Source organism: Phoenix dactylifera, chromosome 4, assembly GCF_051530095.1.
Source record: "Phoenix dactylifera cultivar Ajwa chromosome 4, Ajwa_hap1_PhDact_Kaust_v1.1, whole genome shotgun sequence".
In the NCBI taxonomy this organism is placed as follows: domain Eukaryota; kingdom Viridiplantae; phylum Streptophyta; class Magnoliopsida; order Arecales; family Arecaceae; genus Phoenix; species Phoenix dactylifera.
In genome coordinates, this window is record NC_143193.1 from 12355003 (window position 1) to 12372846 (window position 17844).

The 17844-nt window shown below is 41.0% G+C and overlaps 2 protein-coding genes across 2 annotated transcripts in view; both read right to left on the reverse strand.

The window, feature by feature from the left end:
* LOC103714356 (P-loop containing nucleoside triphosphate hydrolases superfamily protein) overlaps positions 1 to 17844 on the reverse strand; it is a 49215-nt gene that overhangs the window by 28576 nt on the left and 2795 nt on the right. The window contains exons 2-4 of the mRNA XM_039133854.3: positions 16032 to 16156; positions 5585 to 5735; positions 2821 to 2931 (exon numbers count right to left, since the gene is read on the reverse strand). Coding sequence (XP_038989782.1) covers positions 2821 to 2931; positions 5585 to 5735; positions 16032 to 16156 — 387 coding nt within the window. The remainder of the gene's footprint in view (positions 1 to 2820; positions 2932 to 5584; positions 5736 to 16031; positions 16157 to 17844) is intronic.
* Positions 10318 to 13020, reverse strand: LOC149753654 (uncharacterized). Its single transcript, XM_089930311.1, has 3 exons — positions 12361 to 13020; positions 11566 to 12109; positions 10318 to 10967 (listed from the first exon to the last, which is right to left on the reverse strand). Exons 1-3 carry the CDS (start codon positions 13018 to 13020, stop codon positions 10456 to 10458), a joined length of 1716 nt encoding a protein of 571 aa, XP_089786437.1. The 3' UTR covers positions 10318 to 10455.

Sequence of the window (17844 nt, forward strand, 5' to 3'; positions counted from 1 at the left end):
CTTCGGCTTGCGCCAGCCTTGGCCGACCAACGAGCGGAATTTCCCTGAGGCTTGACAACCCTCAGATGCCTGGCTAACCCGATGATCATCCCGGGAGCAGACTAGCCGGAAGCCCCGACCGGTCGCCTCGGCTTGCGCCAGCCTCAGCCTTGGCCGACCAACGAGCGGAATTTCCCTGAGGCTTGACAACCCTCAGATGCCTGGCTAACCCGATGATCATCCCGGGAGCAGACTAGCCGGAAGCCCCGACCGGTCGCCTCGGCTTGCGCCAGCCTAGGCCGACCAACGAGTGGAATCTCCCGAGGCTCGGGCCTCGGATGCCTGGCTCAGCGCCGGAAGAGTTTCCTGAGGCCTAACCCTCGGATGCCTGGCTCAGCGCCGGAAGAGTTTCCTGAGGCCTAACCCTCGGATGCCTGGCTCAGCGCCGGAAGAGTTTCCTGAGGCCTAACCCTCGGATGCCTGGCTCAGCGCCGGAAGAGTTTCCTGAGGCCTAACCCTCGGATGCCTGGCTCAGCGCCGGAAGAGTTTCCTGAGGCCTAACCCTCGGATGCCTGGCTCAGCGCCGGAAGAGTTTCCTGAGGCCTAACCCTCGGATGCCTGGCTCAGCGCCGGAAGACTTTCCTGAGGCCTAACCCTCGGATGCCTGGCTCAGCGCCGGAAGAATTTCCTGAGGCCTAACCCTCGGATGCCTGGCTCAGCGCCGGAAGAGTTTCCTGAGGTTTAACCCTCGGATGCCTGGCCTAGCGCCGGAAGAACTTCGGGAATCAAAAGTCAGCAAGAAGCAACCAAGAGCTAAAAAAAAAAAAAAGAGGACGAGGGCGAGATGAAGAAATATTCAACGTGCATTAATTTTCAGGGCCGAGGCCCATACAATTGGGCAAGTGACACCTCGATGACGCCAGAAGACGCCTGGCCGCCGAAGGGTCGCTCGCACCCCAAAGGCGAATCGACACCATTAAGGAAGGATGTCCGCCGAAATCCTCAGGTTGCCAGGTCAGCAGCAACCGCCATACGCCATAAAGAAGGCGGGAAGCTTGAAGCGCGCGCGCCTCTCCGAAGGATGGCGGCAATCTCGAAACATCACTCCCTTCACCTGTTCCCCTTCTGGTTCCAGGCTCGGAAGTGGGGGGCTACTGTTATGGGGGAATTGAGCCGCCATGCCCCACGTGATCGGCACGCGTATCCAGGAAAGCTACAGCTGCCCTATGATCCAGCACTCCGACCCCGAGTCGGACCTCCTCGGCTCCGCAGCCCGACCCCGGGTCGGCTGCCCTATGATCCAGCACTCCGACCCCGAGTCGGACCTCCTCGGCTCCGCAGCCCGACCCCGGGTCGGCTGCCCTATGATCCAGCATTCCGACCCCGAATCGGAGATCTTTTGATAACGACAGGCTATTCTCCAGAGGCACGCCGCGGCCTCCTGCTCCACTACTCCCTGCAACGGCTGTACCCGATGCTGCCCACGATCTCCTGTATCGACCGTACAAAGCGGAGCTCCACTACGCCCTGCCATGACCGTACCCGGCGCTGCTCCACGACGCCCCGTAACGGCCATGTCAGTGGCCATTCTATCGTGCCCCACGACGACAAACCCCCCTGAGAGACCTCCCAGCCAGGCATATATGCGGCTGGGGGGAGAAGGGGGGGTAAGCAATACCTCCCAGAGCACTCTCTCCCACTTGGGATTATCATCTCTCCTCCTCCAATCTCCTCTGACTTGACCGTCGGAGGGCCATCACCACCCTGGTGGTGGTGCAAGGCTTGTTTGCAGGTTCCTTGGCGGAAGGTGGAGCGCAACCAGCACCAACCAAGACAACTCAGGCGGAACCCCGTTCACACCGTCGTGTCAATCGTTCTCGGTTTGGACCACCAGCAACAGTTAATATAAATAAGTGGAAATTATACTTTGTAGGGACCTTTCAACAATCCAAATCAATACATTCTACCTTATCTTAGTTCTTAATATATCAGTAATTTCTACCCTAGGAACAGTTGTAGCTTAGAATTTGTACTCTGTAGCCTAATGTTGCACACTTGCACCCCTATTCCTATCCAGATCTATCTTGTTCGAACGGTAGTGTGACGGTGGCAAAAGTCATTGAAGGTCAAGGCACCTGGACCCATGCTACTCTATTCTTCCTTTAATCACTATCTTTCCAACTAATTTGATACCGGTGGTACACTCCCCACATCATACCCCTGCCATCCGACTTGTGCTAACAAGTTCTCTGGCATGCACATTCACTTAGGCGGTGCGAGAGAGACTCTGTGGTGGCAAACAATTCTTAACATTTTTATCGGCCTTGCTAACACCTTGAATGTATTTCAAACCTTCAGTTTAAGCCTCTCTCACCATCACATAGTATTCGCATACAGCTCGCAGCAATAAACTTAGTGCAAAGTCAATGATTCAATAATTTTTCATGCAGTTTACATAAATCAACAATTTAACATATTTTACCATATATAAAAGTAAACATATAAAACTAGAAACCCACTGAAGGTATGTTTTAGTTTGTAAAATTTATGCTAAACTCATAACTAAAACATGTTAGAAGAATACACAGTATCGATTTTATTGTTGTTTAAGGCTCTTAGCACAAGCAGTGGAGATTCCCGAGCTTCCTTAGTCATTCCTCGTACTAGCCAAACATAAATCTAAGAGCACACCTTTTAGATAAATTACAAGGCTGCCAAACAAGGCCCCTTTTTGTATATTTGATTATCTGACTTGCACTTTAACAATTTTTAGATTCACAAAAAATGTTGTATTTACTTGTTCATTAATTGGAAACAAAAGATGAAGGTCTGTGATCTTACTGGATCTTTGAATTGTCTGTTCACTTGTTCAATCACATCTTTCATGCCCTCAAGTTTCCCTAGCATTGCATCCTCACTGAACTCATCACCAAGACCAAAAATACGTGTAGCCTGTCAAACAAAGTGTTAATCAATTTATCTAATGGAAAATACTATTAGTTGAAGAAACAGCATACAAGTGCATAATTTCAAATCACATTTGCATTGCTGGTATTGCTGGTACTGCTGGTACAACCTTAGACATTTATGCAAGTATAGATATAACACTGCTGACATTGATATTGAGCCACTTATGTAAAGCAGGCCAATTTATAAAATCAATCCTTGTCAGATTTTGGTCGTAGGTGGAAATTAATGTTTCATGTTTCAGTGCAGGGGATGTGACCAAATTATAAGTTAGTATTCAATGCTATCAAGTTTGGCACTTCCCATTGATTTACTGGATCTTATTTAATAGAATGACTATCTTTCAAGTTTTTTAATTATATTATCTGCTTTCTGAACCTATCAATTCTGGGCTGCATTGACCTCTGGGTACCCACCTAGCACCTAGGAGCTATCTGGCACCCTGGCTGCTTGTATAGCACCTATAATCTTTTAAAACATTATCTAAATATATAAATATATCAGATTCAGTTGAAGATTATAACAATAAACACATTCTACTCATGAACTTAAATGCAGCTTTGTATCATATTGTATGGTATGTGCTGAAGATTCGTCGGTGCAACACCAAAAGGGAAGAAGATTGGGAGGGTGTCATGATACAAACAATACGGTGTAGAGCAGCCATATATCGGCCCACACTGGAGTACACGGCAAACTAAAACATAACAGTAAACATGACAATTCTGGTGCTTCTTATTTAACAGCACAGTAGAATGATCTTGAACAATATATATTTTCTAGGCAAGGTATGCAAAAATTACCCTCTTTGCCATAATTCGTATTATAAATCTAACAATGGGAAGTAGCAAAAGAGCCAAATCAGGTGTATACCTAGGTTACAACTTGAAGGGGCAAATGAGATTTCTGGGATACTTTCAGTTTCTCCAGACAAAATCTTAAAACAAAACTAGTTTCTCCAGATAAATCTTAAAAGATAACTGGTACGTTTCGATTATTTCTTAAATTCGCTCCATGCAACATAGATCCACATGTTTTTCATCAAGCTCATAGAAGAATACATGTATCACCAAGAAAATTAAATTTTAAAATAAAAATATGGTTTTCTTACAAATTTCTCAGCACAAAAAATGATGAATCCAAAAATAACCCGATCCATGGTCACCGTTCTGGTTAATTGTAACAACAAATGGACATAATGATGGTTCTGGTTGATTGTAACAACAAATGGGCATAATGATGATATCCTAAGGTATACAGTAAAAGGTAAAGTTTGTGATAAGAGGGAACAAACGAGTGAGAGAAACCTATGTGCCTTGATATTATCAGAAGATATTTTAAAATTTTAATATGATAAACTATAAAGACTTTTGGTTGGTTAACATAAAGAACAAAGGCCTTATTAGTCAGGACAATGGTTCCCAAATATTTTTCTAGTAACTACAAGATGGGAAATCTTGGTGACTCAATCTTAGAAGTTGGTTGTGAATGATCATTAAATCAAGGATTTCTTTTTTTTTAAATGGTTAGTTGAGTGTTTGTAATTAGAGATTAGAGCATTATATCACTTGGATGAGTGTTTGTACTTAGAGATTAGCGCATTATATCACTTGGATGTCCAATTTTGGTTTGGTTTAGTTTTCTAAAAAAAGTAGCAATCTGGTCATAGGATGAATTTAGAATTTTGAAAGTGAATGGCTTAAAGACAGTTTTTATATATAGAGCATTGCTCCAACTCAATCTACTCTAACAACAATCTCTCTCTCTCTCTCTCTCTCTCTCTCTCTCTCTCTCTCTCTCTCTCTGTGTGTGTGTGTTTGTGTGTGTGTGTGTGTGAAGGATCTAATAGTCAGAACTTTTATGATTAACCAGGACTACAAGCTATATAAGCCTATTTGTTAAAAGTAATGAACTTTTGAGAGTTGCTTATCTAATAGTCAGAACTTCCACTTGTACCAAGATTGGGTGAATAAGATCAGTGAGAAGGAGGAGTTGTCATTGCAAGCTTTTTTTATTTAAGCGAATAAAGATCCTAGGGCTCAGTATTTGAGAAAGTTATGTGGGCATATTGCTTCATTATTCATGAATTCCTATTGGAGTTCAGGCTATCATCATCTTCTTTAATATCAATTATATTCCAAATCCTCTGGTAATCATTTGTGCTCATCAATCATAATTTGCAATCCCAAATCTCAAATTCACAAGATTATTTAAAGAAACATGATGCTAAACTGCTAATGGTAAAAAGAATCATCTGATTTCTTAGTTCTTACCATTATTCATGCAACAAGTGATTATGGCATTTCAAAAAGCAGAAATAAGGAGAAACAGCCACTTGTTTCTGCAGGTGCACATTCCAAAGCATGTACTACTATTTGCAACAGTAATGCATCATATTCATAAATTCAAGTATTAAATGTTTTGATTCATAAGCAACTTAGCTACAGCAGACAGAGCAAGATGGATAATGAAGCATATAGCTTTCATCTTTAACCCATTTGACAACAAAGAATAAGCCTTCCTAATCATACAAGCTGCTCTTAATACAGTATAAATCAGTTCAGAACAATGTTAAGCATCCTAGAACCAGAGTAACATGATCTGTTCCTAGAACCAGAGTAACATGATCTGTTTGTACCTGGCTCAATAAGCCACCAAATTTATTTTTCAAAGCCATGAACTTTTCCAGCCCCTTCTCCAAAGTTGATGGGAATTGCAATAAACGTAGTGTGTGGCCAGTTGGAGCGGTATCAAAAACTATAACTGAATAATCCATTGTTTGAACTAATCTGCAGAATAAAATGGTAGTATTAGTAGTAGCTTTCTGCTTGGCGCACAGAATGATGCAATATGATGCAGCAAGACTGCCAAAGACAAACATAAGCTTTGGAGAACAAACATGTGATCAACATGATAAGCACACATATTACAGGAACTTATGTTTCCTTAGCATTCGTTTTACAACTTATATAACATATTCTTAATTCTTTTGGGACAAAGCATTCACCTACAGTCATGATAATCGATAGTAATTAGTTTTCAACGATGAGGAGTAGGAGAATACCAGACTTTACCATATCAAAAGATATAGCGAACGAAAGCCAGAGAAAAAAGATCTCATGAAAATGCTGCAGTTGGCCATTTAACAAAAAGGTAGGGAGTGCAAAAGGAGAACACCAACATATACATAAAAATCAACAACATATGCCACTAGAAAAGAAACTAATAATATTAAGATTAAAAATAATCTATTTGAAGGAAAAAAGAAGCTAGAAAAAAGAGGTTTCTAAGCCTGACATAATACCCTCCCCATAAAGCATGGGCATAAAGACTGATAATTTACCAGTTTTTCTTTTTGAACTTCGAAAAATATGAGGAGAAAAAACTAGTGAAACCCATTTCTCCATTCAAAATTTTACAAGCATTGGACTTGATGCACGATAAATCATATGGAAGCATAAAAAATAACTTTTCATTATTCATTGGGGTGGTGATGACACGGAGTATGTGGGATGGGTAAACAAAGTTTAGCTTATTGACCCCCATCCTTATATTTAACATTTATAAACACCAGATTTTGTCGCCTAAAAAGATTTGACCAGTCTCGCCACTCAATCTGCAAAAATGTTGGAAAATTTGTGATCCAGATTAACTAGCCAGCTCCTAATTATGTGACTTAGGGTAGTCAACTTAGTGTGTCAAGAATGTATTTTGAAATAAATATAAAATGTAAATATAAAGAAAAATTTAAGAAGGCACAATAATACATGATAAGTTATAATACTTCCTTAAGTCCTACATGGAAAATCAACTACTTAAATTGTTAGAACTTGTGGTTTCAACGAATAATGACAAGGTCAAACTGTTATCCTCTCCCTCTAATCACCAAAGAAAATTCTTTGACTAATTTAACAGGTCATAGTCAGATCACCTTGTCTATGTCTCAATTATATTAAAAATCATAAGAAATAGGAAAGTAGAATATTGGCTGTACCAAGGTCCGCCGTACCGGTACCGGTCGGCGTACCGGTGGCGTCCCGGACCGGTCCGAACCGGTCCCGTACCGGTCCGAACCGGTCCCGTACCGGTCCGAACCGGTCCCGTACCGGTTCTTCAACAATAAATTACCGGTACCGGATTTCACGCTGATCCAGTACCGGCCCCAGGCCGGGCCGGTACGGACCGGTATGGCAGACCATGGGCTGTACACAAGAGGTGTCAATTATAGCCAGAGCCCACTACGAAATGCACCATAATGCATCCCGAATATGACTTGTTATGTATTTTTTAACAGCCCAACTTAAATAAGCATAAGCATTTTGATAATGGGGCAGTTGATTATTCACCAACTTATAAATGTTATGATTAATGTAAACTATGTAGTTCTTCAGTTAACAAAGATTTAAATAAACCATGTATGAATTATAAGGATATAATCTTAGTAGAAAGCATACATGATTGGCTTAATCACTTCTAATCTCATTTTGATTTATTCAAGCCAAAAAAAATTTTGTTTTAAAAGATGGCGCTCAACAAGTCATTCAAGTCGTCATAGACTCTGTCAAACTCAGCTAAGTCATATATCATTTCACAAGCTAGCTCAGTTGCATGAAGTTTTGACTCAGGAAGCTTTGACAATGACTGAACCAAGTTAGTCGACTCAACCAGTTTCACAAACATAATTTGCAACTGTAATGAAGAATCCTCAGCATTCCTTATTATTTCCAACTTAAGACGCATTGCCAGACTGCCACTTTAAGTATCACATTCATATGTTTGTAAAGCTAGTGACTTTAAGCGATTGGTGGAGCAATTTTTTTGAAGACAAACTTGAACAGTCAAAGTAGCTAACTTAAGCATTGGTGGAGCAGCAATTCTACCTCCCTAAAACATAACATCACTATCATATGTTTGTAAGTAGGAAAGGCTGGGATATGCTTTTACACTGTCATGGTTAGTTTGGACTGTTGATTGGTCTCTCTCTCTCTCTCTCTCTCTCTCTGTGCACGCGCGCGCACGTAAGATAGCACTTCTGTGCATATTCGTAACCTTCACCATCTAATGCAACATATGGGGCAAGGACAATTGCAAGATTTTGCAATGGTGGGTTATCAAGTATACCCTAAGTGGCTCACATTTGCAACTGCATCTTAGAGATATCTTCTTTCGCGAAAACCCCATATAATAGTTACAAGATGAAACATGATTTTGATTCTCCATATGCTCATGTTTCTTCCTGAATTAACCTCAACTCTGACCAAAACTGTTCTAGCATAAAAGAAGAGATGAAAGAACTTGGGGTTTCATAAATTGGAGATGTATTCCTAAACAACACCATTTATGCTGAGTTTAAGTCAATATTGTTGAGGGAGAGTGTCATGAAAAATAAAGGGATTGTCATGAAAATTAAATAAACAAAGCTTAGAGTTTTTATTGTTGGTGCACATGAAGTTATAATTTGTTTTCACATGTACCTACCATCGTTGGTAACTTGCAATCTTTATCTTAATTAAACCTGAGCTATGTTAAGAAGGAAGAAACATCAATAAGATTGGTTTCATAAAACAAACCACCTAAAAGACTACAAGATTTACAGCTACGAAATAAGCTGGATTCAAAAATAAGGATAACTTTTCTAGAAGTTAGAAGACTAATCATTACATAACTGAAGCGCCTATAGGTAGACAAATGTGAAAAGGAAGCATATTGTAATTTGGCAAGGTCAAACCATAAACTTGGACATAAATCTGACCAAGACAATGACGTGAGGCATTAGAGACAAAAAAAAAAAGGAAAGAAAAAAGAGTTTCAGATCAAAAGAGGCGCTAATGATGATGCAGCATGAAAGGTGAAATAGTCTTAAAGAACAATCCATTGTTTTTTTTTAAGTGTATGATGATTAAATCGTCAATTAAGTCGCTAAAAGAAATGAATCATGCTAATGGGAAAAAATAATGTAAAAAATCAGATGTGCATGGCTAATCAATATAGTTAGAAAAGGGAGTTATTGTCAAGTTTATGAAATTCCGAGCTTAATATCATCCATGAGTGGGGTGAGGTATTGGTGGAGAAAGCACAAGTAGTTGACCAATGCTCAAGAGACAAATATAGGTATAGCTATATCCATGGTTTGAATTTTCAGCTAAAACTCAAAACAGAACTGAAACATTTCAGATCTAGTTGGAACTGAGCTGAAACTGATTGATTTAAGAATGAAGCCAAAACTAACTTATTAGGCCAGATCCATTGTGTATAAGCGTTCTAAGCCACCTTTTATTCCACTTCTTTGTGTATTTTTTAAATATCAACAAGCACAATTTATAGACTAAATTTAAACTTTGTTAGTTTTGAGAAAATTGACAGTATTGCAACATTACATTGCAAAGATGATTAGACATAAGTGAGTTTTCTGAAATAGATCCAGCCAAGGTTCACGGTACCGATGGTACCGGTCGACTCCGGTAACGGTACGGTACCGATGCCAAACCGAGCCGATACCGTACCGATAGGGCACATTCGGCCTGGTTTCGACCCCATCGTCGTTTTTTTTTTTTGGAGTTCTTTCATTTTTGGATTTTTTTTGATGTTTTTATGTTTAGGTTTAAGGTTAAAACTAGATGATGCAACTTATTACTTCCAAATGATTCAAATAATGAGATGAAGAACATAAAATATTTTCAAATTAAGATACAATCAATTACATACATTTAAAGCACTCTCGGATATCTAAAATCGGGTCGAGTGGCGATGCTTCTCGTCAATATCTGGATCATCAGCATAATATGGAGGCAGATCAACCCATCCCTCTAACCAAGCGGCATTGTAGTCTTGTATGCTCAATCCTCGAGGAATGCACGTCGGGTCATAAGAACTCTCGGATCTCTCGCTAAAGCTCTGGCTCTGAGAGGTGTCTTGATAAGGGGCCCATCCGAATATGCCGGCACCAAAATCCGACCCATAAGACCCTCCGGGCTACGCAGGGTAGTAGCCACCAGAAGATGACTCCGATGCACCATATCCATAGGCTGGCTGAGGCCGCGGATAATAGGAAGACTCGGAACTTGATACATCAATAGATCCGACTCCACATGGGAGGTCATCTGCAGCTGCATCCTGGCCTCTTGAACGACCTCGAGGAGCTCTTCTTCGATATGCAATGGTATCCGACCGGCCTATATCAGACGGCCTACCGTGGTCCGTATCTTGTGTAGCATGCGTAAACTGAGACTCACCGGTGTATCGAAAACCTCGCTACGGCTGTGTCTCATAAGTAGTACCATACTGTCCTCCACTTCCTCCATGGCTAGTAGATCCATCACCACCAGAACCTTCATCGCTGCTGGTCTAAGTCTCCTCCTCGACACTCTCCATTGAGGCCCTTTCCTTTCCTTTTCTTCTTTGCTGGGATTGACGCCCTCCTGATCGAGTCGACTGGGTACTAGAGCGTCCTCGTCCTCGCATGAGAGGATCATCTCTCTGAACGGGAGCATCGTACCAGTCATGCGGTGACTAGCTCCCCTCTAGCCACGTCATATCGGCTGTAGGAGTGCGTGGAATGTTGCGCTCAGCCCATTGCTGTGGATCGACCATAGCCTCGGTGGCTATGATGCTAGCTGGTCGTCGAGGCGATCCTGGCTCATCAAGCTCGGGCTCGTGCTGCTGGGCCGCAAGCCAGTCGAGCATAGGATTATCATCATCATCTGTAAAAGTCTTATAGATGGGATCTGCATACTTGAGCTCCACTTCCTTCTGAATGCATTTTAGCCTCAACCGCAGATTGTAGTGCACATAAACTAGGTCGTTGAGGCGCTTTTGTGTCAAACGATTCCTCTGTTTGCTGTGGATGAGGCCGAAGGTGGACCAGTTGCGCTCACAGCCACTCGAGGAGACCATTTGGGAGAGGATTCGGATAGCTATCCGCTTAAGATTTTTTGCGGATCCGCCAAAATGAATCCACCATTCAGCTGCAAAAATTTGAAGATAATTACATTTTACATATATGATGGCCTCATAGTTGAAGATAATTCAGATGCAGAGGTGTCTTGCAGATTTGTATTGTACCTGAATTCATAGTTGTCTTGCTCACGACAGTTGGTCGCTGTCCAAAGCTATGGCTGCCCTCTCTAAATAATTTGGTCTGTGGAAAGAAGCTTGTTGTAGTATGTCAATAATATAAGATCCGATATATTTACATATGTTACTAAATCATAGTTACATCTTCTATACATGACGCGGCGACTTCTGGATCAGGCTCCATCTTATAAATAACGAGCACCATCTTAGTATAATTATACAAATATATCAATCAGTATAATTATCAATATTATCGCTTACCTGCTAGATGCAATTCCCTACCCATTTGGGCTCCCCATCGCCGCTCAATGATGTCGATGTACTCCTAGGCATGGGCTGCATCTGCCTCCATGATCTGAGCCTTTGCCTTCTCCATCATGTGATACAAAAAGTCCATCTGGGGGTACCTCTCGCTATCTACGGCCCGCAACACTTGATATAATGGTTTGATAGCCTTGACTATCGCATTGGCCCACTGCCAGAATGATTGCCTGTTTACCAAGTCTTCCATTCTGCTTCCTTCAGTGCCGGCCTAAGCATATCTACTTTCCTGCCGCTCGGGACTGACAAACATCTGACGTAGGGCTCCTTTCTTCTCGATAAGGCTATCAAGTGCAATATAATTCGTAGCAAACCGTGTGACTCCTGGTCTAAAAATTTCTCCCCCTGCATACTTTCTCATTAATGAAAAAACCCAAGTATGGCTATAAATATACCTGGTGATGCGTTGGGCCATCTCCACTGTATGTTGCACCCTACGGATCTTTCCAATGTCCATCAGGATGAGGTCGATGCAATGTGCAGCACATGGGGTCCAGAAAATTTGTGGTCGCCGCTCCATCAAGACCTGCCCGGCCAACTTATATTGCGGCCCGTTATCAGTGACGACCTGCACGATATTCTCCTCTCCAATCTGATCAATCACCTCCTCCATAAGTTTGAGGATGTAATTGGCGTTGTGCACCTTATCCGAAGCATCAACTGACTTGTGGAAGAAGGTCTTCGTATCACAGTATGTCAGAAAGTTGATGATGGCCCGCTTTGTCGGACCGGTCCAACCATCACACATCAGAGTGAGCCCATATGTGGGCTACTTGCTCTTATATGAGCCAATCCAATTCTCTAGCTCCTCCTTATTGTTGTCAAAAAGCTCACCATAGATGTCCCTCAGGCCTGGAGGATCGACACCGGGACCGGCAGACTGTATGGCAGAAATGGCAGACTTGTAGTATGTATTATTGTATTGTCTACAGCATTCACTGGAATGTGGCTGAAGTGGAACCAGGATCCAATAGCTCGCCACATATCCTTCTTCTTCTCCTTCTTCCACATTGTGTCTACCCTTTGCTGCTTCGAATCTCTCCTGAGGAAGGCATGCGGATCTACATCATGGATTGACGCACCTGGTGGAATCCCTCCGGAAGACTTCTTTCGGCCACCAAAACCACCCAGAATAGATGCAATCCGGCTACGTCCTCTGCCCACGCCCTCCCTAACTGAGGTTGTCCTTTGAAACTCTGGATCTTGTCTGCTTCCACCAGAACCGGCGCCTGACTCGAAAAACGAGGGCCCAAATCGAGCCCGATGCCTCGCCACCTCCTTCTGCTGCCACCGATCATCCAGACTCGCCCACATGGCAGAATGGATCTGTGTCTCCTCCTTATCTGGACCCTCGACCTCCTGTGACTCCATCAAGTGATAGGAAGGTGCTTCTGCAGCTTGGCGTTCCACCTCTGCTTTCTGCTTGGCAGCCCTCTCCTTGGCTGCTTTGATCTCAGCGAGGTTTTTCCTCATCAGCTGACGGGTGCTCGGTGGGCATTCTGAGCATGCAGATATCTCACGAGAATTACCGGCTAAGTGCTGCTTTAATTTGGTTACCCCTCCTCCTTTGAAGCACTTGTGGCAATAATTGCACTGAAACTGGTGCCGTTCACCGAGCATCTTCCCATGCTCCCAGCCAATATTACGCTCTTGAGGTTGCCCTCTCCTTGATGGCTCCATTCCTACGACCACATTAATTTTTTTCAATTTTTATTTTTTTATAATTAAAAATTATTTTTAAAATTTTTACTTAAATTATAAATTATATAAATTCTGTAAAAACAAAAGTTAATTCCACCATTAACATTGTCCATATATCGATAACATATAAAAAATTCAAGACGAAATGGAATCATTGAATCATTTCCTGTTTTTTTGGCAATTTTTGACTTAATTTTTTAAGCAATTTAAATGAAAGATTAAAAAACCAATGTAGGGGAAAGAAATTTTACCGTATTTAGTTTTTGCTGGATTTTTCTTCAAGAAAAACGATGCTCTCCGACCCTTCTAATTTTTTTTCACGCCTTTGTCTTTCTCTTCTTTTTCTCCTCTCTCTCTGCCTTTCCTTCACCTAAGCTGATGGATTTGTTTTTAGCATTCGGTCGGCTTTTATAGCCAACCGTTGAGCCACTGTGCACTTCGGATTTTGCCACAGCGCGGCACTTCGAAGTGCCGCACAAAGAGCCGCACCGGCACCTTCGAAGTGCCGCACAAAAGTGCCACCTGAAAGGGCCTCCGGCGCTGGCAATCCAATTTCAGCACCGAACCGGTGCGAACCGAGCGGTTCTCACCGGTTCGGACATGTACCGGTGCGAACCGGCTCGGTTCGCACCGGTACGGGGGTCGAACCGAACGGTTCCGACCCAATATGGGTCGGAACCATTTTATACCCCGGAACCGAACCGGTGCCAGTCGGTACCGGTCCGGTTCGGGTTGAACCGACCGGTACAGGTCGGTTCAGCAGACCCTGGATCCAGCTATTTAAACCCAATCTGATACACAGTTAGATTGCCAAAGGTCAGTTTGCCATCAAATAATGAAGTAATTTTTTCAAACTTAGAAACATGTTTTCAACTATCAAGAAAATATTCTTTGGCTGTGTTGCTGTAAGAGTCACCTAAGCAATTTATCCAAGGGACTCAAACAATATAACATCAAAAAAAGTTCAAACTTTTTTCCTTAGTTTTCAACTTTCATGATGTAATTGACATTTTTTAGCTTTTTACTAATCACTAGGTTTATCCAAAACTGAGAACAAATTTTTGAACCTTGGCTACATTGCAAGCCAAGTAGCATTTTGTCTTGAGCTTCCCAATGGGCATTGACGATTGGAAGGGTGTTCCAACACTGTTTCATCAAGAATTTGGTACACTTATTTTCAGCATGGCTATGCTATTGCAGCACAGATTGGGAAGCAAAACATGAAAAAAGCACAGGACATTGCCATAAAGAGAGAACACCATGCAAAAGGATTCACTAAACTAAGGAGCCCAATGATGAAAACAAGGAATACACTATGAAAAAAAAGCATGCTATCACTAGATCACTTGATCTATGCCAATTCAAGTAATTAGAGAGCAAAAAACAGGCTGGATGACAACCTTGACGTAAAATAACAATCCAAGTGGTCAACCTAGATTTTATGATTTGGAGCGAAAATTTGTCATTTCATTAATTATGTCACGATAAAATCATTTAAATTGTTTCTCAAATAAATGCAAAAATGTTTCCTTTTAATTTTTCCCTTTATTTTAGCTGTTATTTTCACATTTGGAAATATTATTCGACGTGGTCCTGCCCACATCAGCAGCCTTTCGTCTAAGCATTACAATCCCTCAGCCACTAGCATACCTTCACCATGTTTTAAACCACAGCTCAGCACAAACTTAAAAGGTCCAATTAAAATTAATACTGCAGATCTTCAATGCCATGCATTCCACTAAGGGTGACGGATGAGGTAATTGCTCCAAAGGGAAAAATCATGGGATCCGACCATTTCATTAATAGTGTTACAAGTGGATCAAATTCAACAAGATATAGATTCATTCAGTGTCACCAGAACACAGGAAATTTCAGGTCTGTTGCTGTGTCACCACAACATAAATTGGTCGATACAATAGGATACACCATGGACACAGTTGCCTCGCACAGTTCTGCCAGATAACCTAGCCTGAACTCTCACTTCAATCACACTTAAGACTGCCCTCTTAGGAAAGAAATAAAGGAAAGTGTGCTATTTCTACCCTGGCCAATCGAAGAAAGTAAAAAAAAGTAAAATAATAAAAAACGAAATAAAAGAAAACAAACTCCCATTCCCATGTGTCTTGCCCTAGCCTAAGTTCTGAACTCTCACCTTAATCATGCTTCAAGCTTCCCCAGAGAGAAAAAATTAAGAAGGAAAATCCCCTGTTTATGCCCTAGCCAATCAAGGAAAGCCAAAAAAAAAAAAAATGGAAAAGAGCCCCTGTTCTCATGTCTTTCCCTGAAGGAAGAAGGAAAAGATAAGAAAAAAAGGAAAAGAAAAACCTAGCACTCCTGCTTCCCATATCTAGCCCACCTCTGAATTTTTCCTATGAAGAGAAAAGGGGGAAAAGGATAAAAGGAGAGAGGAGTGGGACATGAGAAGAGAAGAGAACCAAAGCTGAATCCCTTTTTCCTGTTCCCTGAATTATGCATCAAAACCAATGACTGATGTAAATGAAGTTATGGACAGCTGATACGCCTAATAAATGCCTTTGATGCATGACTCATGGAGGGCTGTGATATTTTTTGAGGCCAAAATATAAAATTTGTCCTCCCACCTATTTCAAAACTCATTTTTCACTCTCTTAATAAGGATTGAAATGCTTATTTTAAATTTAGATATGTCAAGGTAAGAAGAATATTTGCTTCTTCTCCAACCAACATCAAGACAAAAATTAGCAAGACCATTGTAAATTAGGACAGTTCGCACATCCATGCTTCTAACAGTTGTAGAGGAAAATCATCATTTATCATAGCTAGCAAGATCTTTAGAATAAATTTAATAAGGAAACTTTATACTAGGATGGAAACAACTGGCCACAATAGCACCTTAGGCCACCTAGATAAATAAAAGTTAAAGCATCTACTACTGTTTTGATTCCCTTAGAAAGGAAGCCATGAAATAATGCATTGGGTAGAGACGTAGAGTATAACATGAGAAAACTTACTTTAGCATCTCAGCAAAGCTCATAGCCTCATCAACTCCAGGAATTGCATTTGTTAACTCTGACAGAAAGCTATCTATACCTTCATCATTTGGTAATTCATCATTTTCTATCTTTGGATCTACCTCCTGTCAGTAAAGAAAAAGTAAAACAAAGAAGAAGAAGAAGGGAATAGATCATCATAGTTAAGGAAATTACTAGAACAAGTTAGAAAATGGATAAGACAGTCAACTATTGAAAGGGGAAAAAATTCAAAATATGCCAAATAAAACAATCATCATGAAATACAAAATGATGTTGCTCACATATGAATGACTGGATATGTAAGGTCCTGAGAATAGCTATTTATTTTTTCAGTGTTTTCTTTTCTTTTCCTTCTTGGTTTGAAGAATGGGGGTAAACCAATAAGTGGTAAAATTGAAAATTCAGCAACTTAAGGAATGGTATAAGAAGTCTTACCTCCAGGCTAATACTTGCAAAAGGAAGAAGCAAAGATCAAGACCCAACTTCACTCAATGAAAACCATATATATGAAAAAGCTAACCAAAGAACGGAAGAAAGGGAAAAGAATCCTTAGAACAACTACTTGGTTAGCTCAACTTTTTTTGCTCAAAAGTTGGAGATGTGGATGAATTTCATTTTCGTGCCCTTTATATTGCCTTGTACATCCAAACTAGTCATACTTCAGAATGTGCATGTATGCTTCTTGCAACATAGGCCCTTCCCCCAAAAAAACTTGTCCCCAGTTGCCTCACTTGAATTAGCAATCCCATTATAGGTTTACAAAATAGAGTACAAATTGGAGTTGATAGAACAGCCTCTTATACCCTTATAATAGGAAACTTCTAACAAGGATACCTCATTAGCTTTGGAATCGCTTAAGAAACTCACTCCAATACCTACTTCTAAGCCTTTCCTATTCTAACTTTTTCAAGAGTTTGCTTCCATGCTCCCACAGCCTAATCTGCTCCTACTTCAAGTAACTAAAATTACACCATAGCCCACATTGTGATGCCTCTCCAATTTCCTATGTTGTAAAACATCTATTTATAATCAGCAATATTTCAGCCAAATTTAACTTTTCTCCTTCCATAGCTCTTTAAGGGTCTACAAAACATAAACATTTTCTATGGATATCCCTAATCAGTACTACTATAAAACTGCTATCTTGCCTTGCTCCTCTAAACTTGTTATAGTGCACAAGGTGAATGCAATAAAGTTGCTCTTTGGGCTGGCATTTTCAAACAAAACTTGCTGCTAAGTGCCTTGCTTATATTGAAAGTCACCCTATACGAGTCATAATATGAAGAAACCCAAAGATACGTTAGCATAGTCTCATCCATCATAGCTCTAACATATTAAAGAGCCACAAATCCAAACATCACACATTCAATCAACCAAGAGACCCTATTCCTGATCCTTCAGTTAAAAATATTATTAAAAAGGGAAATGATTTAGTTTAAAAATAATTATAGGTTATAGATAAGGTAATCTATAGATATCCATATCTAATGAAAAATATTTACAGTTTAAAACAAAGAAAATACTTAACTTGTACAAAATAGTGTTTTTGAATGTGAGAAATTAATGAGATAGAAACCTAAAAGACATGGGAAGAATATAAGATCTAAAGAAGAAGAAGAAGAAGAAGAAACATACATTCATGGTTTTAGATACTGTTTGGACAGCGAGACATCCCACAATGAGACTGAACATGCACCTGAGTTTTGGGACAAGATGAGTTGGGAAATAGGCCAGGACAGAACAGGACATCGAACATCTTGAGTGTCGGTATACAAGGCGTCCCTCTCCACCG

Coding starts and splice junctions, on each gene's coding strand:
- LOC149753654 (XM_089930311.1), bottom strand. CDS start 13,020: ATGGAGCCATCAAGGAGAGGGCAACCTCAAGAGCGTAATATTGGCTGG. Junction 12,110..12,360: donor GAGATTCGAAGCAGCAAAGG/GTAGACACAATG, acceptor AAGAGCAAGTAG/CCCACATATGGGCTCACTCT. Junction 10,968..11,565: donor CAGTCCCGAGCGGCAGGAAA/GTAGATATGCTT, acceptor GCATCTGAATTA/TCTTCAACTATGAGGCCATC.